General features: G+C 45.2%; 1 protein-coding gene across 2 annotated transcripts in view; it reads left to right on the plus strand.

Annotated features, from left to right (window-relative positions):
* Window positions 1–12,033, plus strand: part of EHMT2 (euchromatic histone lysine methyltransferase 2) — a 42,459-nt gene extending 30,426 nt beyond the window's left edge. For both annotated transcript variants that reach the window (XM_032210670.1, XM_032210669.1), the window contains exons 21-27: window positions 734–878; window positions 2,067–2,144; window positions 3,487–3,602; window positions 6,030–6,116; window positions 6,851–6,929; window positions 9,036–9,211; window positions 10,232–12,033. In XM_032210670.1, coding sequence (XP_032066561.1) covers window positions 734–878; window positions 2,067–2,144; window positions 3,487–3,602; window positions 6,030–6,116; window positions 6,851–6,929; window positions 9,036–9,211; window positions 10,232–10,412 — 862 coding nt within the window. In that variant the 3' untranslated portion in view covers window positions 10,413–12,033. The remainder of the gene's footprint in view (window positions 1–733; window positions 879–2,066; window positions 2,145–3,486; window positions 3,603–6,029; window positions 6,117–6,850; window positions 6,930–9,035; window positions 9,212–10,231) is intronic.
* Window positions 12,034–18,873: the final 6,840 nt, after the last annotated feature.

Genomic DNA, 18,873 nt, shown 5'->3' on the forward strand with positions numbered 1-18,873 from the left:
AAAGGTCTCTTCCAATTCTGTTATTCAATACAATAGCAGAGTTGGAAGGGACCTTGGAGATCTTCTAGTCCAACCCCCTGCCTAGGCAGGAAACCCTACACCGTTCGAGACAAATGGCTATCCAACATTTTCTTAAAGACTTCCAGTGCTGGGGTATTCACAACTTCTGGAGGTAAGCTGTTCCACTGATTAATTGTTCTAACTGTCAAGAAATTTCTGCTCAGTTCTAAGTTGCTTCTCTCCTTGATTAGTTTCCACCCATTGCTTCTTGTTCCGCCCTTAGGTGCCTTGGAGAATAGTTTGACTTCCTCTTCTTTGTGGCAATCCGTGAGATATTGGGACACTGCTATCATGTCTCCCCTAGTCCTTCTCATTAAAAAAGACATATACAGTTCCTGCAACCATTCTTCATATGTTTTAGTCTCCTGTCCCCTAATCATCTTTGTTGCTCTTCTCTGCACTCTTTCTAGAGTCTCCACATCTTTTCTACATTGTGGTGACCAAAATGAAATGCAGTATTCCAATAAAGGGAATAGGTTGCGAGAAATAAAATAAAAATAAAATGACCGAGGCTTACAAAGACTGTCCAGTGGTCATCCACAGTAAATACTCATTTTAATTCCAGGATGGAATATCAGTTAGCAAGATAAAAATGGAAGCAAATTATGTTAAAGCAGGGCTGTGTGCTTAAAAATGGCATCCATCATACGTTCTGCCCTTTTTCTTTAACCAGGGATGTGGCTCGGGGCTACGAAAACGTGCCCATTCCCTGTGTCAACTCTGTGGATGATGAACCCTGCCCAGATGACTACAAGTACATCTCGGAAAACTGCGAGACTTCCACCATGAACATTGATCGCAATATCACCCACTTACAGGTATCCTTTGGATCCGTCCCGAAGCAGCGGGGCTCCTGGGCACGGCCAACACAGGGGAAAGCAAAAGTCAAAGGCAAGAAGCATAGCTTGGCTCTGGAGAGTTATTTTAGCTGGGGGGGGGGAGGCGGGGGGACCCTGGTGTGGTGGAAGAGCAGATGCTTTGCAATGCAAACGGTCTCTGATCTGATTCCTGGTTGTTCGGTTGAACAAAGTGATGGAAAGGATTTGTTCTGAGCTAGGCTTCCCCAAAAAGCATGAGGCAGAGTCCTGGTCCAGACAAAACCCCTTTTATTAAACGAATGTGAATTCCTCTCATTCACATTCAGCAAAGGCCTGGCAAACAGTCTTTCAAAGGAATATTTATGACCACAGACCTTATCTAGCTTGGAAAGCTGCCATGTAAATATTTTCCAAACGCAGTGCTGTGCAAGGAAAGACCGGGCACAGAGTCTCTGAGATTCATGGCCCCAACAGGGAGCAGTTGTTGGAGCGAAGCAGCCACCATGAGAAAGAGTTGGCAAAACAGCTGGCTCGGTTCAAATTGGATCTGACCGAGAAGGAGGCTCAGCAGAAGCACCTCACTGAGGACTATGAGCATAGGCTTTCCAAGCAAAGGGAAGACCTGTGGGAGGGCAACAGCAGGTACCAGCCCCTGGAGGCTCAGCGGACTGAGATGGTCAGCCAGTTCCCAGTATAGCCACAGTGGAACAAGGCTCTCCGGCTCTTTGCCACCAGTGGTTCCTCCAGCCTTCACCCAAAGCCTCACACCAGGAGGCTGAAGCAGACCCCAAGTTGGAATTTCTGCCTCCCTTCAACCTGCAAACAAAGACCCCAAAGGGGGAGACTCTCTGCAGTAACACAAGCGGTCATTGCATGTATCCGGCTCAGGGGCCGTAGTTTGAGGACTCCTGATTTAGTTCAGTATAAAAAATGCAAATAGTTTTCTGTGGACCACCAAATTTTTTTCCCATGGACCACTAGTTGGTGAACACTGGCCTAGAGCAGTGTTTGCTGAACTTTGGCAACTTTAAGTCAGGTGGACTTCCCCACATAATTCTGGGAGTTGAAGTTCCCCTGTCTTCAGGTTGCCACCATTGGAAGAACACCGGAATAGAAGCTGGATGATGTTTAGTACCATCACCTGCCATGACGCCTCTGTTCTCACCTTTCTTCTTCTTACCTTGGCAGCATTGCACGTGCCAGGACGACTGTTCCTCCAGCAACTGTCTCTGTGGACAGCTCAGCATCCGCTGCTGGTATGACAAGGTGAGGTGGTTACCTTTGTGTGGGGCAGAAGAGTCCGCTTAGCAAACTAGAAACCTCAGACTGAGAGAGGTGTGAAAAAAATTCCACTTGGATGCCTATGAGAAATGTCACCCAGCTGCAGTCTGCATTTGCTAACCAGTTTCCCTGGGTTTTTAATACTTAATAATACATTTCTTAAAAGGGATGCGGTGGCTCAGTGGCTAAGCTTGTCGATCAGAAGGTCGGCAGTTCAGCAGTTCGAATCCCGGGCGCAGCATAATGGAGTGAGCTCCCATTACTTGTCTCAGCTTCTGCCAACCTAGCAGTTCGAAAGCATGTAAAAATGCAAGTAGAAGAATAGGAACCACCTTTGGGGGGAAGGGAACAGCCTTCCGTGGGCCTTCGGCATTTAGTCATGCTGGCCACATGGCCACGGAGACGTCTTCGGACAGCACTGGCTCTTTGGCTTTGAAATGGAGATGAGCACCGCCCCCTAGAACAACTAGCACATCAGAGGTGGTATTTTGCCGGTTCGCACCAGTTCAGGCAAGCCAGTAGTGGCAGTAGAGCAAGGCTCCACCCACCCACCCAGACGTTATCATGCATGCTCTGTGCATGTGCTCCCACTACCGAACCGTTAGCAACGATAAGAGGATTTCATGCTTGTAGCACATATGTGCAAGGGGGACCTTTATCTTTATCTGTTTGGACATTTAAGAAAAAGAGATCTGCAGTCACTATGGGGATTTTCTTTTTTGGTTCTAATCCAGTGTTTCTTAACCATAGCAACTTTTGAAGCCTGCACTGTCTGGCTTTCAAATAGCATCCAAAAGTAAATCAGAGTCCAGGGCAAAGGATTCCTCAAAAGTCCAATTTATTAAGAGAGCCATGTTGGTTCTTCGGCTTTGAATTGGAGATGAGCATCGCCCTCTAGAGCTGCCCCTAACCATGTGAAAAAGTGAGGCCTAAATGATTCTTGGTCGATTGAGAGGAACCTTTAATTTAAGAGTCTGTGGAGATCCTCAGTCACCCAGGTCATGGTTATCCCAAAGGTGTGTTTTTTTTGCAGTTAGAACTGAAGAAGCTTCTTGGATGAGAAGCAAAACGTCTTCAAGGAAAAACAAAGCCCAGTTGCCTTTTGAAAGAAAAAAACAACATCTTTGGGACTTTAATTTAAGATAACATGAAGTTGACAATGCCTCTTCCCCCCCCCCCCAACCACTTGCTCCTTTGGGGAGCAGTTGTGGAGGGGAAAAACAAGGCCGCCACACATCCCCAAGACCTCGAATAAGGAAAGGGAGACTGTTACCATGGCAACGGAACTGTCCGCTTCAAACCCCCCTCCTTCCCCCTCTCTTTGCAGGACGGACGTTTGCTACAAGAGTTCAACAAGATTGAGCCCCCTTTGATCTTTGAGTGTAACCAGGCCTGCACCTGTTGGAGGAACTGCAAAAACCGGGTTGTTCAAGGCGGCATCAAGTGAGATCTTTTGACTGCTTTCACTGTCTCCCAAACTGAAAACAAAATGCCGAATTGGGGGGGGGGGGGTAAAGGAACAGAGGCTGAAATATCCAGGAGAGGACCAAGTTGGTCCAGCACTTACACACTGCTAGAGCAGGAATCTAAAGCCTCAAGTTCTGGTCCTGCTTAGGCAAAAAGCTAGTTGGGTGACTGGCCAATATCTATCCATCCAACCCTCCATCCATCCATCCATTTATCTATCTATCTATCTATCTATCTATCTATCTATCTATCTATCTATCTATCTATCTATCTATCTATCTATTCACCTATCTGTCCACCTATCTGTCCACCTATCTATTTATCTAGATCTATTTATCTAGATCATCTATCTAGATCTATCTATCTATCTATCTATCTACCTATCTACCTACCTACCTACCTACCTACCTACCTATCTATCTATCTACCTATCTACCTACCTACCTACCTACCTACCTACCTACCTACCTACCTACCTACCTACCTATCTATCTATCTATCTATCTATCTATCTATCTATCTATCTATCTATCTATCTATCTATCTATCTCACATATATATGTAGGACAATATAGGTAGTCCTCAACTTACAACAGTTCATTTAGTGATCATTTGAAGTTATACTGAAGTTCATATAGAGCTTGAAGACTATCCATTCACACACACCTCTCTCCTCCTCCCTCCCTCCCCCCCTCCCTCTCTCTCTCACACACACACACCATGCATTCACTTGTTAGCGTTTCATAAAGAAAGTTCCATATGGGTTTTATCCATGCATGTAAACATTTATGACAGTAAACCGACTCTACGTAATTCCTTCCCTCTATTGATCTTTTCCTTTAAGCTTCTTATAAACCAATTACCATCTGCCTCCTTTCTTGGTGATCCAAGCGGGACTTCCTTGTTCACAATTGTGTTCTTTGTCTCTCTCTCTGTCTATCTCTCTGTCTCTCACTCACTCACTCACTCACTCACTCACACACTTCTCTCTCTCCCTCCCTCACTAGAAAGAAAGCATAGAACAATAGAGTTAGGAAGGGACCCAGGAGGTCTTTTAGTCCAATTCCCTGCTCGAGCAGGAGATCCTATTCCATTTCAGATAAATGATTCTCCAGTCCCTTCTATAATTTCTGAAGGAAACTGTTCCATTGGATGATGGCTCCCACTGTTAGGAAATTTTTTACCTTAGCTCTAGTTTCCTTTTCTCCTTGGTTGGTTTCCAAGTATTATTTTTCGTCTTGCCTTTTAGTGTTTTGGAAAATAGTTTGACTTCCTCCTCTTTGTAGGAACTCCTCAACTATTGGAACACAGTGCCAAAACACGTGCAAAAATTGAGTGAGGTGCGGCACGACTTGGAAATTAGTAGCATGTGGGAATGAAAGGGGAAATGGATGTGGGAATTCACTGCAACTGTGAGACAAAATGTTAAAAAATTGTGATGTTTATGCCGTTACTTACCAAGGACATCTAAATTATATTAAAGTAACCGAAATATTTTTCCAGTCCCCAAGGCATGTCACAACTTTTGTGGGCCCCTAATGTTTGGAAATTGAAAGTTGAAAAATTTAACACACAGTACAAGTTGCAACAACACAATAGGGACAGCCTGCCCAGATAGACGAGACAGGAGACATAACCATATGAGCTAATCCTACTTTATTTTAAGGCCACATTAACAGGTCTGATCGCTATCTAGTAGGCAGCCTGAGAAGATAAGGAAGTTCCTTTTTCAGTTTTTTCCTCTGCCATTATGCAATTGTGGACTGTGCTCTCTCTTCTCTAATCATTCCCTAGGCAGCATCTCTTCCCCATCTCCGAAGATCATTCCCAAGTATCATTGCAAATAGACATGAATTTTGTTTGTTTTTTAAAGAAAACAACAGTATTGTTGTCATTGTCTCATTATTGCTGGTCATATTACATCCCACTTTTCTTCCAGTGGATATCATAGCCTGTTCTTTCTCATCCCACACTATTTGCAATTTGAGGGGAATTGCAGCATAGCACATTGAAGGGTGCAAATTAAAGAAATCTGGTTTAAATATTTCCTTCACTCCACGATGGTTTTTTTAATGAGAAGTATTTTTTAATTGGGCTCCCTCTCTATTTTTAATACCCTATCAGCAGTCTTTCTCAACCTTAGCAACTTTCAGAGGAGTGGACTTCAACTCCCAGAATTCCCCAGCCACCATAGCTGGCTAGGTAATTCTGGGAGTTGAAGTTCACTCATTTAAAACTTGCTAAGGTTGAGAAGCACGGCTCTATAGAGCAGAACATCCAGGGAAGAAAGCTTTACATTTTCACAACTGCATCTTTGGTATATTCACCAAAGACAATTCCTTGTGTGTCCAATCACACTTGGCCAATAAAGAATTCTATTCTATTCTATATTCTTGATTGAAGGGTTCGCCTGCAGCTGTACCGAACGGCGAAAATGGGTTGGGGCGTCCGAGCCCTTCAGACCATCCCCCAGGGAACCTTCATATGCGAGTGAGTGAAACTTTTTTTTTTCATCTGGAGCTTTCCTATATATATTTGGGGGTGTTGTGGCCCGCCAGCGGCCAAAGGAGCTGACAGCAGATTTGGACAGTGAGAAGGTTGGGGAGGAACATGGGCCAGTCCTGGAGTCTGGGGAAGGCTCTGATGAGGGCTCTGGGTCAGAGACAGAGAGAGGAGGCCAGGGCCGTCTGACAGTTATCAGCTGCCTTCAGAGTCGGACATCAGTGAGGCAGACAAACAGCTGGAGCCTGTTCCCAGTGTGCGCATGCACAGAGTTGCCAGACGAAGGGAACAGCTAAGGAGCAAGGATCGACTTGGGAGTAAGGCCACAGGTGGACAGTGAACCCAAAGGGAATAAAAGGAAAAGGGAAGGGTGTTTGCATGAGACAATTAGTTCATTCCTGCATTCTTGCCAAGTATTGCAGCGTCTGAAAGATATCGGCCTGGCCACTCTCCAAGCCTGATAAAGGTCGGTAATTGTGAACTATCTTGAAAGACTGTGGGAGAGGAAAGACTTTGCTGGAGAGGAATTCCCTGTCAATCAAATAAAAGGGGTTTATTGGGTTTATTGCTGCTGGGGAAGCCTAGGTCAGAACAAAGGTGGTGGGGTGGGGGAGAAATGCTATCTGCCTTCATGGTTGGGGGTTTTGGTAACATGCTGGCTTAAGGGGACGAGTCGTCCTCTAACCTCCCTCCCTTTGTTATGCTTGTCCTTGTCTTGAAAGGTATGTAGGAGAATTAATTTCTGATGCAGAAGCTGATGTAAGAGAAGACGATTCATACCTGTTCGATCTAGACAATAAGGTAAAGTTAAAAATTGGGGCTCTGGGGACAGAAAGACTGTTTCTTATACCTATCTTCATACCGGCAGTCCTCGACTTACAACGGTTCATTTAGTGACCGTTCGAAGTTACAACAGCACTGAAAATAATGACGTTTTTCTCATTTATGACCATTGTAGCATCCCCATGGTCACGTGATCAAAATTGATGTTTGCCGTTGACTCGTATTTATGACGATTGCAGCGTCTCGGGGCCGTGCGATCCCCTTTTGCGACCTTCCGACCAGCAATGTCAGTGGGGAAAACAGATTCACTTTAACAGCCGTATTACTAACTTAACCACTGCAGCGATTCACTCAACAACTGTGGCCATAAAATGGGGCAAGAAGCCAGGCCGCGCAAACAAGCGAAGCCCCATGAAGACAGCGCAACAAACCACACACCCCTTCCGATCCACGGCAAAACCTCTCTCTCCATGGAACCAGTCCCTGGTGCCCAAAAGTCTGGGAGCTGCTGCATTAAAGCAATGGTCCCCAACCTTTCCGGCTTGGTGGACTGGCAGGGGGAGGAGAGGGTTCTATTTGAGAGGCGAGCGGAATTCCATTTGTGCAGTGGAGCTTCATGCACCAGCGTGAACGCCCACCGTTTGCGCAAATGGAGCTTTGCAAGCAGGCCTCAGCGCCCATCCAATGCACAAGTTGAGCTAAGCACACACATGGACGCCCACCTCCTGCTTATGCAGTCCAGTTCCAAACAGGCCGCAGCCTAACTAGTGGAGAGCAGGGGTTGGGGACCCCTGGATTAAAAAAGCATACCTTTTGCTGCCATCTAAAGGTTATCTGGGTTTTTGCAGCCTACAGCTGGTATCTCTAGCACTTTTGCAGCCTGCCAACTCCATTCCTCCTGATAGCAATAGCACTTAAACTTCTATACCGCTTCAAATTGCTTTACACCCCTCTTTAAGCGGTTTACAGAGTCAGCCTATTGGCCCCCCAACAATCTGGGTCCTCATTTGACCAACCTCAGAAGGATGGAAGGCGGAGTCAACCTTGAGCCGGGTGAGATTCGATCTGCCAAATTGCAGGCAGCCGGCAGTCAGCAGTAGCAGCCTGCAGTACTGCACTCTAACCACCTCGCCCCATGAATCCTGCGTCCCATGAATCCTATATATAGATTGCAACATTTCTCAACCCTGACTGTTTTAAGATAGCTGGACTTCAGCTCCCAGAATTCCTTAGCCATCTGCTAAAGGTGGTCCTGAGGATTCCTGCCCTCTTGTTTCATCTTATTTGACCGTCTAGTCCAATTAAATCATCTAATTGGACAAGATGGATCTGTAAGTTCCCTTCCAACCATAGGTTTCTTCTACTACTATTCAGAAGAGTTTGGATAATACTCCAAAGTTTGTAAATATATATATATATATATATTGACTAGATTTGAAAAAATGAGAATGAATGATATATTATCCCCTGCAGCAAAGAGAAGCAGAGATAGTTAAACTGATTCCTTTATCCAAAGAAGAGAATATACCGTATTTAAGTTTGTCTCTATATTGCTTCCAGATTTTTGTGCTTACAACAGGGTGGGAATGAAACTTTGATTCTGTTTTTGTAAATTAAACAGGCTTATTATAGAAACGGCGTGTACATATTGTTGTGTAAAAGCAACAATTTGTGGTTGTAATGTTATCTTCTACTATGCTAAAGACAGGGGTGGGTTGCTGCCAGCGTTACTGCCAGTGCGCTGCGCATGTGTGCAGTTGCCTATAAATTAGTTTAATTTAAACATTTAAAAAGATGCCAGCAACTGCATGGATGACAAGGGAACCAGTTTGGGGGCGTGGCCAGCCAGCTGGCCCTACCAGTTCAGTGACCCAGTTGCAATTTCCGCTACCAGTTCGCCCAAACCGGTGCGAACCGGTAGCAACCCACCTCTGGCTAAAGAGAGTCGGAAACCAGTGCCCTTTTCTTTTTCTCCCCTTACACTATATCTCTACTTTTTCTCTCCCTCTCTTCTTATTTTTTCATACTTTTTTTTCTAATTAAAAAACTAATTATTAATTAAAAAATTAAATGTTGAAAAAAAAAGAGAAGAGTTCGGATCATGCTTGGTTTTTGCTCCTACAGGATGGCGAGGTTTACTGCATCGATGCCCGTTATTATGGCAATGTCAGCCGTTTCATCAACCACTTGTGTGACCCTAATATCATCCCCGTCCGAGTCTTCATGTTGCACCAGGACCTGCGCTTCCCCCGCATTGCTTTCTTCAGCAGCCGGGACATTCAGACTGGTGAAGAACTTGGGTCAGTCTTAAGAGAATTGTGTGTTGAGTGTGTAACTAGGACCGTGATGGCAAACCTGTGGCACGCGTGCCATAGGTGGCACGCAGAGGCTCTCTGCCGGCACGTGAGCCGTTGCCCCAGCTCAGTTCCACTGCCCATGCGTGTGCGCCTCCCACCAGCCAGCTGATTTTCAGGTCTCTGCCACACGTGTTATTTAATCAAAACGCATTAATTAAAACATTATACAAGCCATCGAGAATATAACTGTATACATCCAACAGGGACAGGAAATGCCTCACAGGAGCAGATAGAGGTAAATTCTAGAGAGGCAGGAAATGCATCACTGAACAATGGAGAGGAATGCTAGAGAGGAATAAATATGCATATGATGGAGATATAACACTTGTAACAGCATATGCATACACGGGGAGAGGCGGGAGTGCAGGGGGGAGGTGTTAACCTCCCGTGCCCTGTTTTTGGTCATAGGAGGCTTCAAGGAGGCTTGCTGGGCCCAAACCCGGGGTGGAGGTTGTGTGCGTATGCACCAGGGGGGCGGTCGCGTACGCATTGTATTATGGATGTGGGCATGTGTGCGTGCTTTTGGCACGCAAGGACAAAAAGCTTAGTCATAAGTGATCTAGGATGAAACAGCATTGTGTGGAATCATCCAGAAAACGGTTGCAGATTCAGAATGCTGGAGGGGTGGGGGAGATGCACTCCCTTGCATGTGTATCTTCATGGTAACTCTCAACATTTAGCACTTTAAAGTGCCATCGGTAACTCCATCCTGAGGCATGAAGTAAAGGAGCCCCCCCCGCCATGATGCAGGAGGCCAAGTAGGCTACGCCCACCTTGGCCACGCCCACCCACCAATCAGGCAGAGAACCCATTGCTGAAATTTTTGAAGCCCACCCCTGGACATGACCAATGTGATGTTTTGTCTTCTAGGTTTTGAAAAGCTAGATAGTTCCAGTTCTCAAGATGAACTTAAGTCATTTTTATGCTCTTTCCCTCCCCTCCCCCTTGTAACCTGTGCTGCAGATTTGACTACGGGGACCGTTTCTGGGACATCAAAAGCAAATATTTCACCTGCCAGTGCGGTTCGGAGAAATGCAAACATTCGGCGGAAGCGATTGCCCTGGAACAGAGCCGCCTGGCTCGCCTGGAGGCCCACCAGGACGTGCTGCCGGACAGCAGCAGCTTCCCCGCCTCTCAGGTTTAACCTGAGTCCCGCTGCCCCTTCTGCATGTGAAACCGCTTCTCCCGGGCCCCACCCCTGACTTCTCCTTTTTTCCACCACCACCCCACCGTGGACTTCCTCTCGGCTTGTCGTTTTGGAACACGGAAGCTGCTCCGCTCCAAGAGGAATTTGCCTTAAAGCGATGCCACGTTGGTGGAAGGAGAGAAGAAAATGGAAGAAGCGTGTCTGGAGAGAGGCGGGGCGGGTGGAGGGGGGGAGTGTCCCCGGGTGTGAAAGGAAATGAAACCTCTGCAAGAAAGACAACCTTTTGCCCCAGGGGATCTGAGCTCCTGAAAGTTTTCCTCACAATTGATGCGCCCGCAATGTCTGACTCTCGTGATCCGCTGGAGAAACAACCGTGGGAGACCAGAGAACGGGGTGGGGGTGGGTGGGATGGGGAGGGGGGGTATCCTCTTCGCTTGATTTTATTTTGAAGTGAAGGCTGAGGCCGGTGCCGTTTTGCCGTTTTAATCCTCCCTGTGCTCACTGACTTTCTTACATGACCCAGCCAAATCTTTGGACACTTGCCTCTGTGGATCTACGAGAACTTGCCGTGGCCAATTCGCCACGGCCAAACCGCTGCGGCCATCTTGCCACGGGACGAGAGTTTTCAAAGAACTGGTCCAAGAGAGTCATTAAAGGAAGGGATGCCAAAGGAGGAGGGACAAAGTAAAGCGCGGATGGCAAAAATGAAAATAATTTTTAAAAGGATTTTAATGATTTTAAATAAGTCGAATTGTTGAGGTGAGTTGGCTGAGGCAAGATTGTTCCATTTTGTGCCTCTGTTTCCTCTACCTGGAGGCAGCCAGCAAACGCAGGAAATTAGGAGCTCTCTCCAGCTTTCTGGGCCAAAAAAAGCAACTTCCACCAGAGGCTTTGGGAATGCTCCATTTTATTTTATTTTACTTTATTGAGCGGAGAAGCAAGGAGGGTGTCCAAATTCCACTGCAGGCAGGTTGTTTTATTGTCGTTTTTTGTGCATCAACACATTCTGGGAAGGCTTAGAAATTTAGAAACCAAGCATCAACTTGAAAGGCCTTTTTTGCCATCACCCAGTGCAGGGGTCTCCAACCTTGGCAACTTGAAGACTTATGGACTTCAACTCCCAGAATTCCTCCGCCAGCTTGCTGAGGAATTCTCAGGAATTCTGAGGAAAGTTTGCTGGCGGAGGAATTCTGGGAGTTGAAGTCCACAAGTCTTAAAAGTTGCCAAGGTTGGAGACCCCTGATTATGCTTGTGCTCCTGTGTGAAAATATGTTTGTTTGGCTGGCTGGCTGGCAGGACCCGTGTCTGTAGTGTCCCCTTCTCCTTGGGGGCCCAGCTCATTTTGGATCAATTTTTACTTTGGAGTGGGAGCAGTGGCTTGTCTGCACTCTTTGTCTTTGAGTGGTTTTTAAAGTTTTTTTTGTTTTTAAATTCTTTTATCCCTCTTCAACCACCGGCAAGAGAGGTTTGACTCGGTTTTGAGGGCCAGCCTTATCTCCGTCTCTTTTTGTATGGGTTTCATAACTTGGGGGGGTTTTATAATGTAATTTTCTCCGCACCGTAAAACTAATAAAAGTTGGCAACTGGGTGCATTTTGATACGATGAAAAGCAACGGCAGCAGCTTGAATGTGATTTTGTTGCTTTGTTCTCCATTCCTCGGTCTAGGAAGTACCTGCAACCTGCATCCTTCTTCCTAATTCCCATATCTTTCCAAGAACTGTTGGGGACAAAAAATAAATCCGGTCTCCCAAATCCACAAGATCCAGAGATAATCAGATCCTTTTGGCCTCAGATATATATGATCTAGGGGGGAAATGCTACCGGTTTGGACCGGTTTGCTTGAACCGATAGTAAAAAATGCTACCGGTTCGGGCAAACTGGTATTTCCGACAATCAGCTGGACGATGATCAGCTGTGATGCATGATTTATATTACCATATTTTTTGGAGTATAAGACACACCTTTTTCCCTCAAAAGAGACGCTGAAAATCTGGGTGTGTCTTATACACTGAATACAGCAAATTTTTGCCTCCAGAAACCCCATCCCTTTCACCAAAATGGCCGTACAGAACCTTTAGGGAGCTTTCAGAGTGCTCCTCAAGGCTAGAGAGGGCAGAAATGAGTGAAAAACGGACCGTGTTTTGCTCAATTTTGCCCCACCCCCCAGGAGCACTCTACAAGCCGCCTAATTCATGCCCTTTTTTGAATTAAAAAAAAATTGCAAAAAACGGCCCATTTTTGGGAGGTCTGCAGAGTGCAAAAACTTTAATTTTCCTTTTCAAAACCTTGGTGCGTCTTATACTCTGAAAAATATGGTAGCTAGAATAGTTGGATTTCCTGCTTTCTAGCTAATATAAATCACATGGCACAGCGGTGTGTCCCATCCCCCCCCCCCCATTCTAATTACTTTTGCAGGCTTGGAAGGCTTCAAAATGTCCCTTTTTTAGTGGTGCGTGGCTGTGCCGCAAGTAGCAGACTCACCAAACCAGCAGCAGACTGCAGAGGATTTCACCGTTGATATGGTCCCCTAATGTTCCCTTCTCTTCCTGTGTTTAAACTGACCAATGTTTTAAATGACAGTGATTTAAATTATTCACTGCTGCCCCCTTTTTTAAAGTTTTTTTTTTTAATTTTCCCTTTCAAGTTCATTCATAGATGTACATTCTTAAAATTGCTATTTAACATGTATCTATTCATCATTAGTCTCTATACCAGTGTTTCTCAACGTTGGTAACTTGAAGATATCTGGACTTCAACTCCCAGAATTCCCCAGCCAGCGAATGCTGGCTGGGGAATTCTGGGAGTTGAAGTCCGGACATCTTCAAGTTGCCAAGATTGAGAAACACTGCTCTATACTCATTTTTACACACACACACATACACCAGTTTGGGTCACTTTCTTGCCATCCCGTTTCTCCATCTTATTCTGCAACAACCTCACTCCTTCCATCTTCTCAACCTCCCTTCTCTGCCTTCTTCTTTCCTCCTCTCCTTCCTCCTTTCTTCTTCCCCTCTCTTTTCCCATGACCACAGACACAGTGGTGCAGTGGTTAGAATGCAGTACTGCAGGCCACGACTGCTGCCTGCTGGCTGCCTGCAATTTGGCAATTCAAATCTCACTAGGCTCAAAGTTGACCCAGCCTCCCATCCTTCCAAGGTGGGTAAAATGAGGAGCCAGATTGATGGGTGTAATAATGCTGATGTCAGGGTTCCAAATAGCATCCAAAAGTAAATCAGAGTCCAAGGCAAAGTATTACTCAAAATTCCAATTTATTAAGAGAGCCATGCGGGTGCATCTGGGAAAACCTGAATCTGAAAGCTTCCTGGTTTTCCCCACCCAGTTGAACGTTCAAGATTTTGCCCCCATATCCACAAGTCCATCACATGGTCCAATCTCCCACTTCCATGCTGGCAGTTCCACCCATCCAGTTCCGGTCAGGTGCAGATGTGCCAAGACAAAAGGATTGTCTTTCTAGAAAGAATGTTGTTATGGCTACATAGCATCTAACTCCATACAATCCCCCTCTCATTTTCTCACAATAGAAAATGCACAGTAGAATAATAGAAACTCTGGCAGGCCAAAGATCCAAAAGAAAAGATGGCTGCAGGCTTGGCAGCTGACTCTGTAAACTGCTAAGAGAGGGCTGCATATAAGTGCTATTGCTATGTCTCTTCAGTCCACTATTGCTATCATGGGATTAATTACAGTGATAAATCAAGGACTACCTGTATCTGGCCAAAATAAGTGTTGGAAGTTAAGGCTCTTATTGTCCCCCCAAAAAAAACCCTTGCTCTTTTGTAACCTCAGACCTGTGAAAAAATCTTAAAGACTAATAAGTTACTAATTGTGTGCCCAACTTTCAAGACACTGGATTAATTTCAGGAAGCAGAGATTGGTGGGTAAAGCTTTTGAGATTTTTTTTTCCCTTGGGCAACAAGGAAGAGTCTACATTTTAATCAATGTGTTTATTGTTTGACGTGTACAAAACAAACCTCCCGCATTCAGCAGTTGTGGTTCAGTGACTCCCAGGGGACGGAGCGTGCAAAAGGCATGGCCAGCTCAGATTGTCATTAAACTTGCCGGGAAGTTGCTGGTCTGAAGTCACTACCTGTTTAAACTGGAGGAAGTTTGGGTATGGGAACTGCTGGAATAGATTGATGTAGAAGAAGGTGTGGCTGACTAGCCAATCAGAACTTTCCCACCCAAGTAAGCTTAAAAGAGAGGAGAGGAACTCTGGAACGCCTCGAGCAATTTCAACCAAACTTGGTACACAAATGACTTACTCTCTGGAAACAAATACTGTGGGGGTAAGACATTCCTAACACCCTCAGGTGTGTGCTCTATTAGGATGCAGCCTGTTGTGCCTTAAAATGGCTTCTTCCGTACTGCCTTCAAATGGCTTCTACAGTACAGCGCAATGGAGTTGCCATGGTAACAGCTTCACAGGACTCCCCAAGGGGCCTGTCTCGCTTTGGTAAGGGGGAAAAATCCAACATTAGAAATTACATTTGGGCCAGACATTTTCCCCCTATAAATAAATACCCAGGCAACACCAGGTTATCACCTAGTGGAAAATAAAAAGTATAGGGCTAGAAGCCGAGGCTGAGGGGAGTTGGAAGTGCGACACCACGGGCAACGGGAAAAATTGGCTGACGTGACTACGATACCCAATAGAGAAGTGATGCGTGTCCTTGAAATGAGTAGATGTATTTCCTTGTACAGTGAAAACTGCCAGCAGAGGGTGGAAGTAGATGAAAACTCAGTCCCTTCAGGAGTGATGAATTGGTTCAGAAAAGGAGAACTGGTTGCTCATGTATAGAACACACATTTGACCGAGCAAATCCCCACTTTAATCTCTAGATCGGTTGGAAATCGGCTCTCGTAATCCCCGCTGATTGATTACAGGAGCTGCTTCAAGGCACAAAGTACAGCACGTAACTTTAAAGGCATTAGCAAATTCTTAGCATCTCGAAACCTATTGACATACGAACACAGGTAGTCCTCCACTTGGAACAGTTCATTCAGTGACCGTTCAAAGTTACCACCCCCCCTGAGAAAAGTGACATTTTTCACAACTGCAACCAGTGGTGGGATGGTGCCAGTTTAACAACCAGTTTGGTGAGCATGTGCTTTGCACGTGCATGCACCCGTTGCATGCACACGTGCTTAAAATACTTGTGTGCAGCACTGAAAATGGAGCATTTAGCAGCTCATCTGCTTGCCTTCCAAGTCAGCAACGGGAAGTAGAACAGGGAGGGCGGCGGAATCAGCTGTGCCGCGGGATTGAGATGAGATAGAAAACAGGAAATAAAGGACAGGAATGGGGAAGGTCAGGTGGGCGGGGCCAGCTGATTGTCTGTTTCGTCTGAACCAGTCCAATCCGGCTGAATACCAACTCTGGCTACAACCTTTGCAGCATCCCTATGATCACGTGATCAAAATTCAGATGCTTGGCAACTGGTCCGTACTTATGGCCGCATCCCAGGATCATCTTTATGACCGTTGCTGTGCCCCAAGTTCATGGGATCCCCTTTTGCGACCTCCTGACAAGCCAAGTCAATGGGGAAGCTAGATTCACCGAACAAGCAGGTTACCAACTTGTCAACCGCAATGATTCGCTTAACAACTCTGGCAAGAAAGGTCGCAAAATGGGGCAGAACTCATTTAACACGTTCTCCCTTAACAACATAAATTTTGGGCTCAGTGGTGGTCGTAAGAAGAGGACTACCTGTACAACCAACAATATATAGACACTACTTGCATTCATGAAAATCGTAATTTTATATCATTCAGTCGTGATGGCACAGTGGTTAGTGTGCAGTACTGCAGGCTACATCCGCTGACTGCTGGCGGCCTGCAGCTTGGCAGTTCAAGTCTCACCAGGCTCAAGGTTGACTCAGCCTTCCATCCTTCCAAGGTTAGTAAAATGAGGACCCAGATTGTTGGGGGCAAATATGCTGACTCTGTAAACTGCTGGGCACTCCTGCCAGATAAAAAAGTTGGTACAGTTAATAATAGCAATAGCAATAGCAGTTAGACTTATATACCTCTTCATAGGGCTTTCAGCCCTCTCTAAGTGGTTTACAGAGTCAGCATATTCAGTTTCAGTTTCAGTTTCACTTTATTTGTATGCCGCCCTTTTCCCTGGGGGGACTTGGGGCGGCTCACAGTTCAAAAGGGGTGGGGGAAGGACAAACAATTTACAACATAAAAGCACTACATCATTTAAGAACTCAACAATCCTACAATTCGAGTAGGGGTTAGAGTCTTTAACCCCAGGCCAGCCGGGATAGCCAGATTTTAAGTGCGGCGCGGAAGGTCTGGAGGGTGGTGAGGGTCCGGATCTCCACGGGGAGTTCGTTCCAGAGGGTCGGAGCAGCCACCGAGAAGGCTCTCCTCCGAGTAGTTGCCAGTCTACACTGGCTGGATGGTGGAATTCGGAGGAGGCCTAATCTATGCGATCTTATCGGTCTAGTGGAGGTGATATTGCCCCCAACAATCCGGGTCCTCATTTTACCCACCTCGGAAGGATGGAAGACTGAGTCAACCTTGAGCCGGTGAGATTTGAACAGCCGAACTGCAGAACTGCAGTCAGCTGAAGTAGCCTGCAGTGCTGCATTTAACCACTGTGCCACCTCGGCTCAAACCTGGCCCTCTGGTCCACATAAAAATATACAGAGAGTGGAAGACTTATCCAGGAGTTTTCAATCTACTCTGAATCCCATCTTGTTCTGAAGAACAGTTGCAGCATATCCGGACTGTATATTAACCGTATTCTCACCCAAATCCTGTGATGTTACCTTGCTAGAAAATGTTATGACTGGGATTTAAAAAAACAAACAAACCGTCCTCTCATTTTGTACATCATTACTTTCAATTAACCACAATGTCACCAATCATCCATAGAGTATATAATACTTATAGTGTGACATATTCAACTCCAGAAATAATTTTCCCTTGTTAATCCAAGTAGTTATTGAATATTCCAATTCATGTATGTATCAATTATTCATTACATCATCATTAGTCCATTTAAAATATAAAAATCTTTCCAGTATAACATGATCACTACTTACAATTATACATAACGTTCAAATCATCCCACTCTTATACATTAGATTCATTATTGTCCTTTATATGAGTCGATGGGAATTTTTTTTTATTTTTTATTTTGTAAGGCCAATACATAGAGATAGGTGATTTTATAATTTTATAAAGATTTATTGTTACTTAACAGATAATTAAGGATTTAAGGAGATAAGGTTTGTTTGAAATGAAGGAATATTAATGGTAACCTGAACATATAATGCTCACTGATAGTGATGTATTTAGTTATGTTTGATGGAAAACCAGTGATCTTATTTCCAATTGTAAAAACTGATGCACAAAATCTTGTAACCAAATGACATGCTTGACGAAATTGAGGAAAGTTTTTTGTATGTGTTGTTTTGTTTTTGTTTGTTTTAAAAATAAAAAAATATTTTTTAAAAAAATGAAGAAAAAAAAAACCTATTCTAAAGCAGGCATATGAAACAACCCCCAGACTTGCTGTTAATAAGAAAGCTACATGGTCTTGTCTATAAAATTACCAAGAATTGAGCAACGCTAGGAATCAACATCTTAATCTTGAAGCTCAAGGAGTTTGGAGCTCAAAGTCTCAAAAAAGTTCTAGTTAGTACATTAGTACAGGGGTCACCAATCCCCAGTCCATGAACCGGCACCAGGCCACAGCATGCCAGAAACTGGGCCGTGCAAACAAGCGAAGCCACATCCACGAGATGGAGACAGCACACAAAATCACAGCCCGACCCATCTGCGGAAAAATCTCTCTCTAGAGAACCAGTCCATTGTGCCCAAAAGGTTGGGGGTTGCTGCATTAGTATACAGATCAGTGGTGGGTTGCCAATTTTTTGTACTACTTGCACACACACGACGATTCTGCGCATGCGCAGAAGTGTCCCCTCGGTGGGCAGTGCCTGCAACCGATCTGGGTCGAACTGGGAGCAACCCACCTCTGATACAGATAGTCCTTGAGTTATGACCATTAGTTCAGCACCTGTTACAGTGGCACTTGGCAATAGCCATAGCACTTAGACTTACCATATTATTCAGAGTACAATACAATACAATAGCAGAGTTGGAAGGGACCTTGGAGATCTTCTAGTCCAACCCTCTGCCTAGGCAGGAAACCCTATAACGTTTCAGACAAATGGCTATCCAACGTCTTCTTAAAAACTTCCAGTGTTGGGGCATTCACAACTTCTGGAGGTAAGTTGTTCCACTGATTAATTGTTCTAAATGTCAGGAAATTTCTCCTCAGTTCTAAGTTGCTTCTCTCCTTGATTAGTTTCCACCCATTGCTTCTTGTTCTATCCTCAGGTGCCTTGGAGAATAGTTTGACTCCCACTTCTTTGTGGCAACCCCTGAGATATTGGAACACTGCTATCATGTCTCCCC

The sequence above is a fragment of the Thamnophis elegans genome, chromosome 2, assembly GCF_009769535.1.
Source record: "Thamnophis elegans isolate rThaEle1 chromosome 2, rThaEle1.pri, whole genome shotgun sequence".
Lineage (NCBI taxonomy): Eukaryota > Metazoa > Chordata > Lepidosauria > Squamata > Colubridae > Thamnophis > Thamnophis elegans.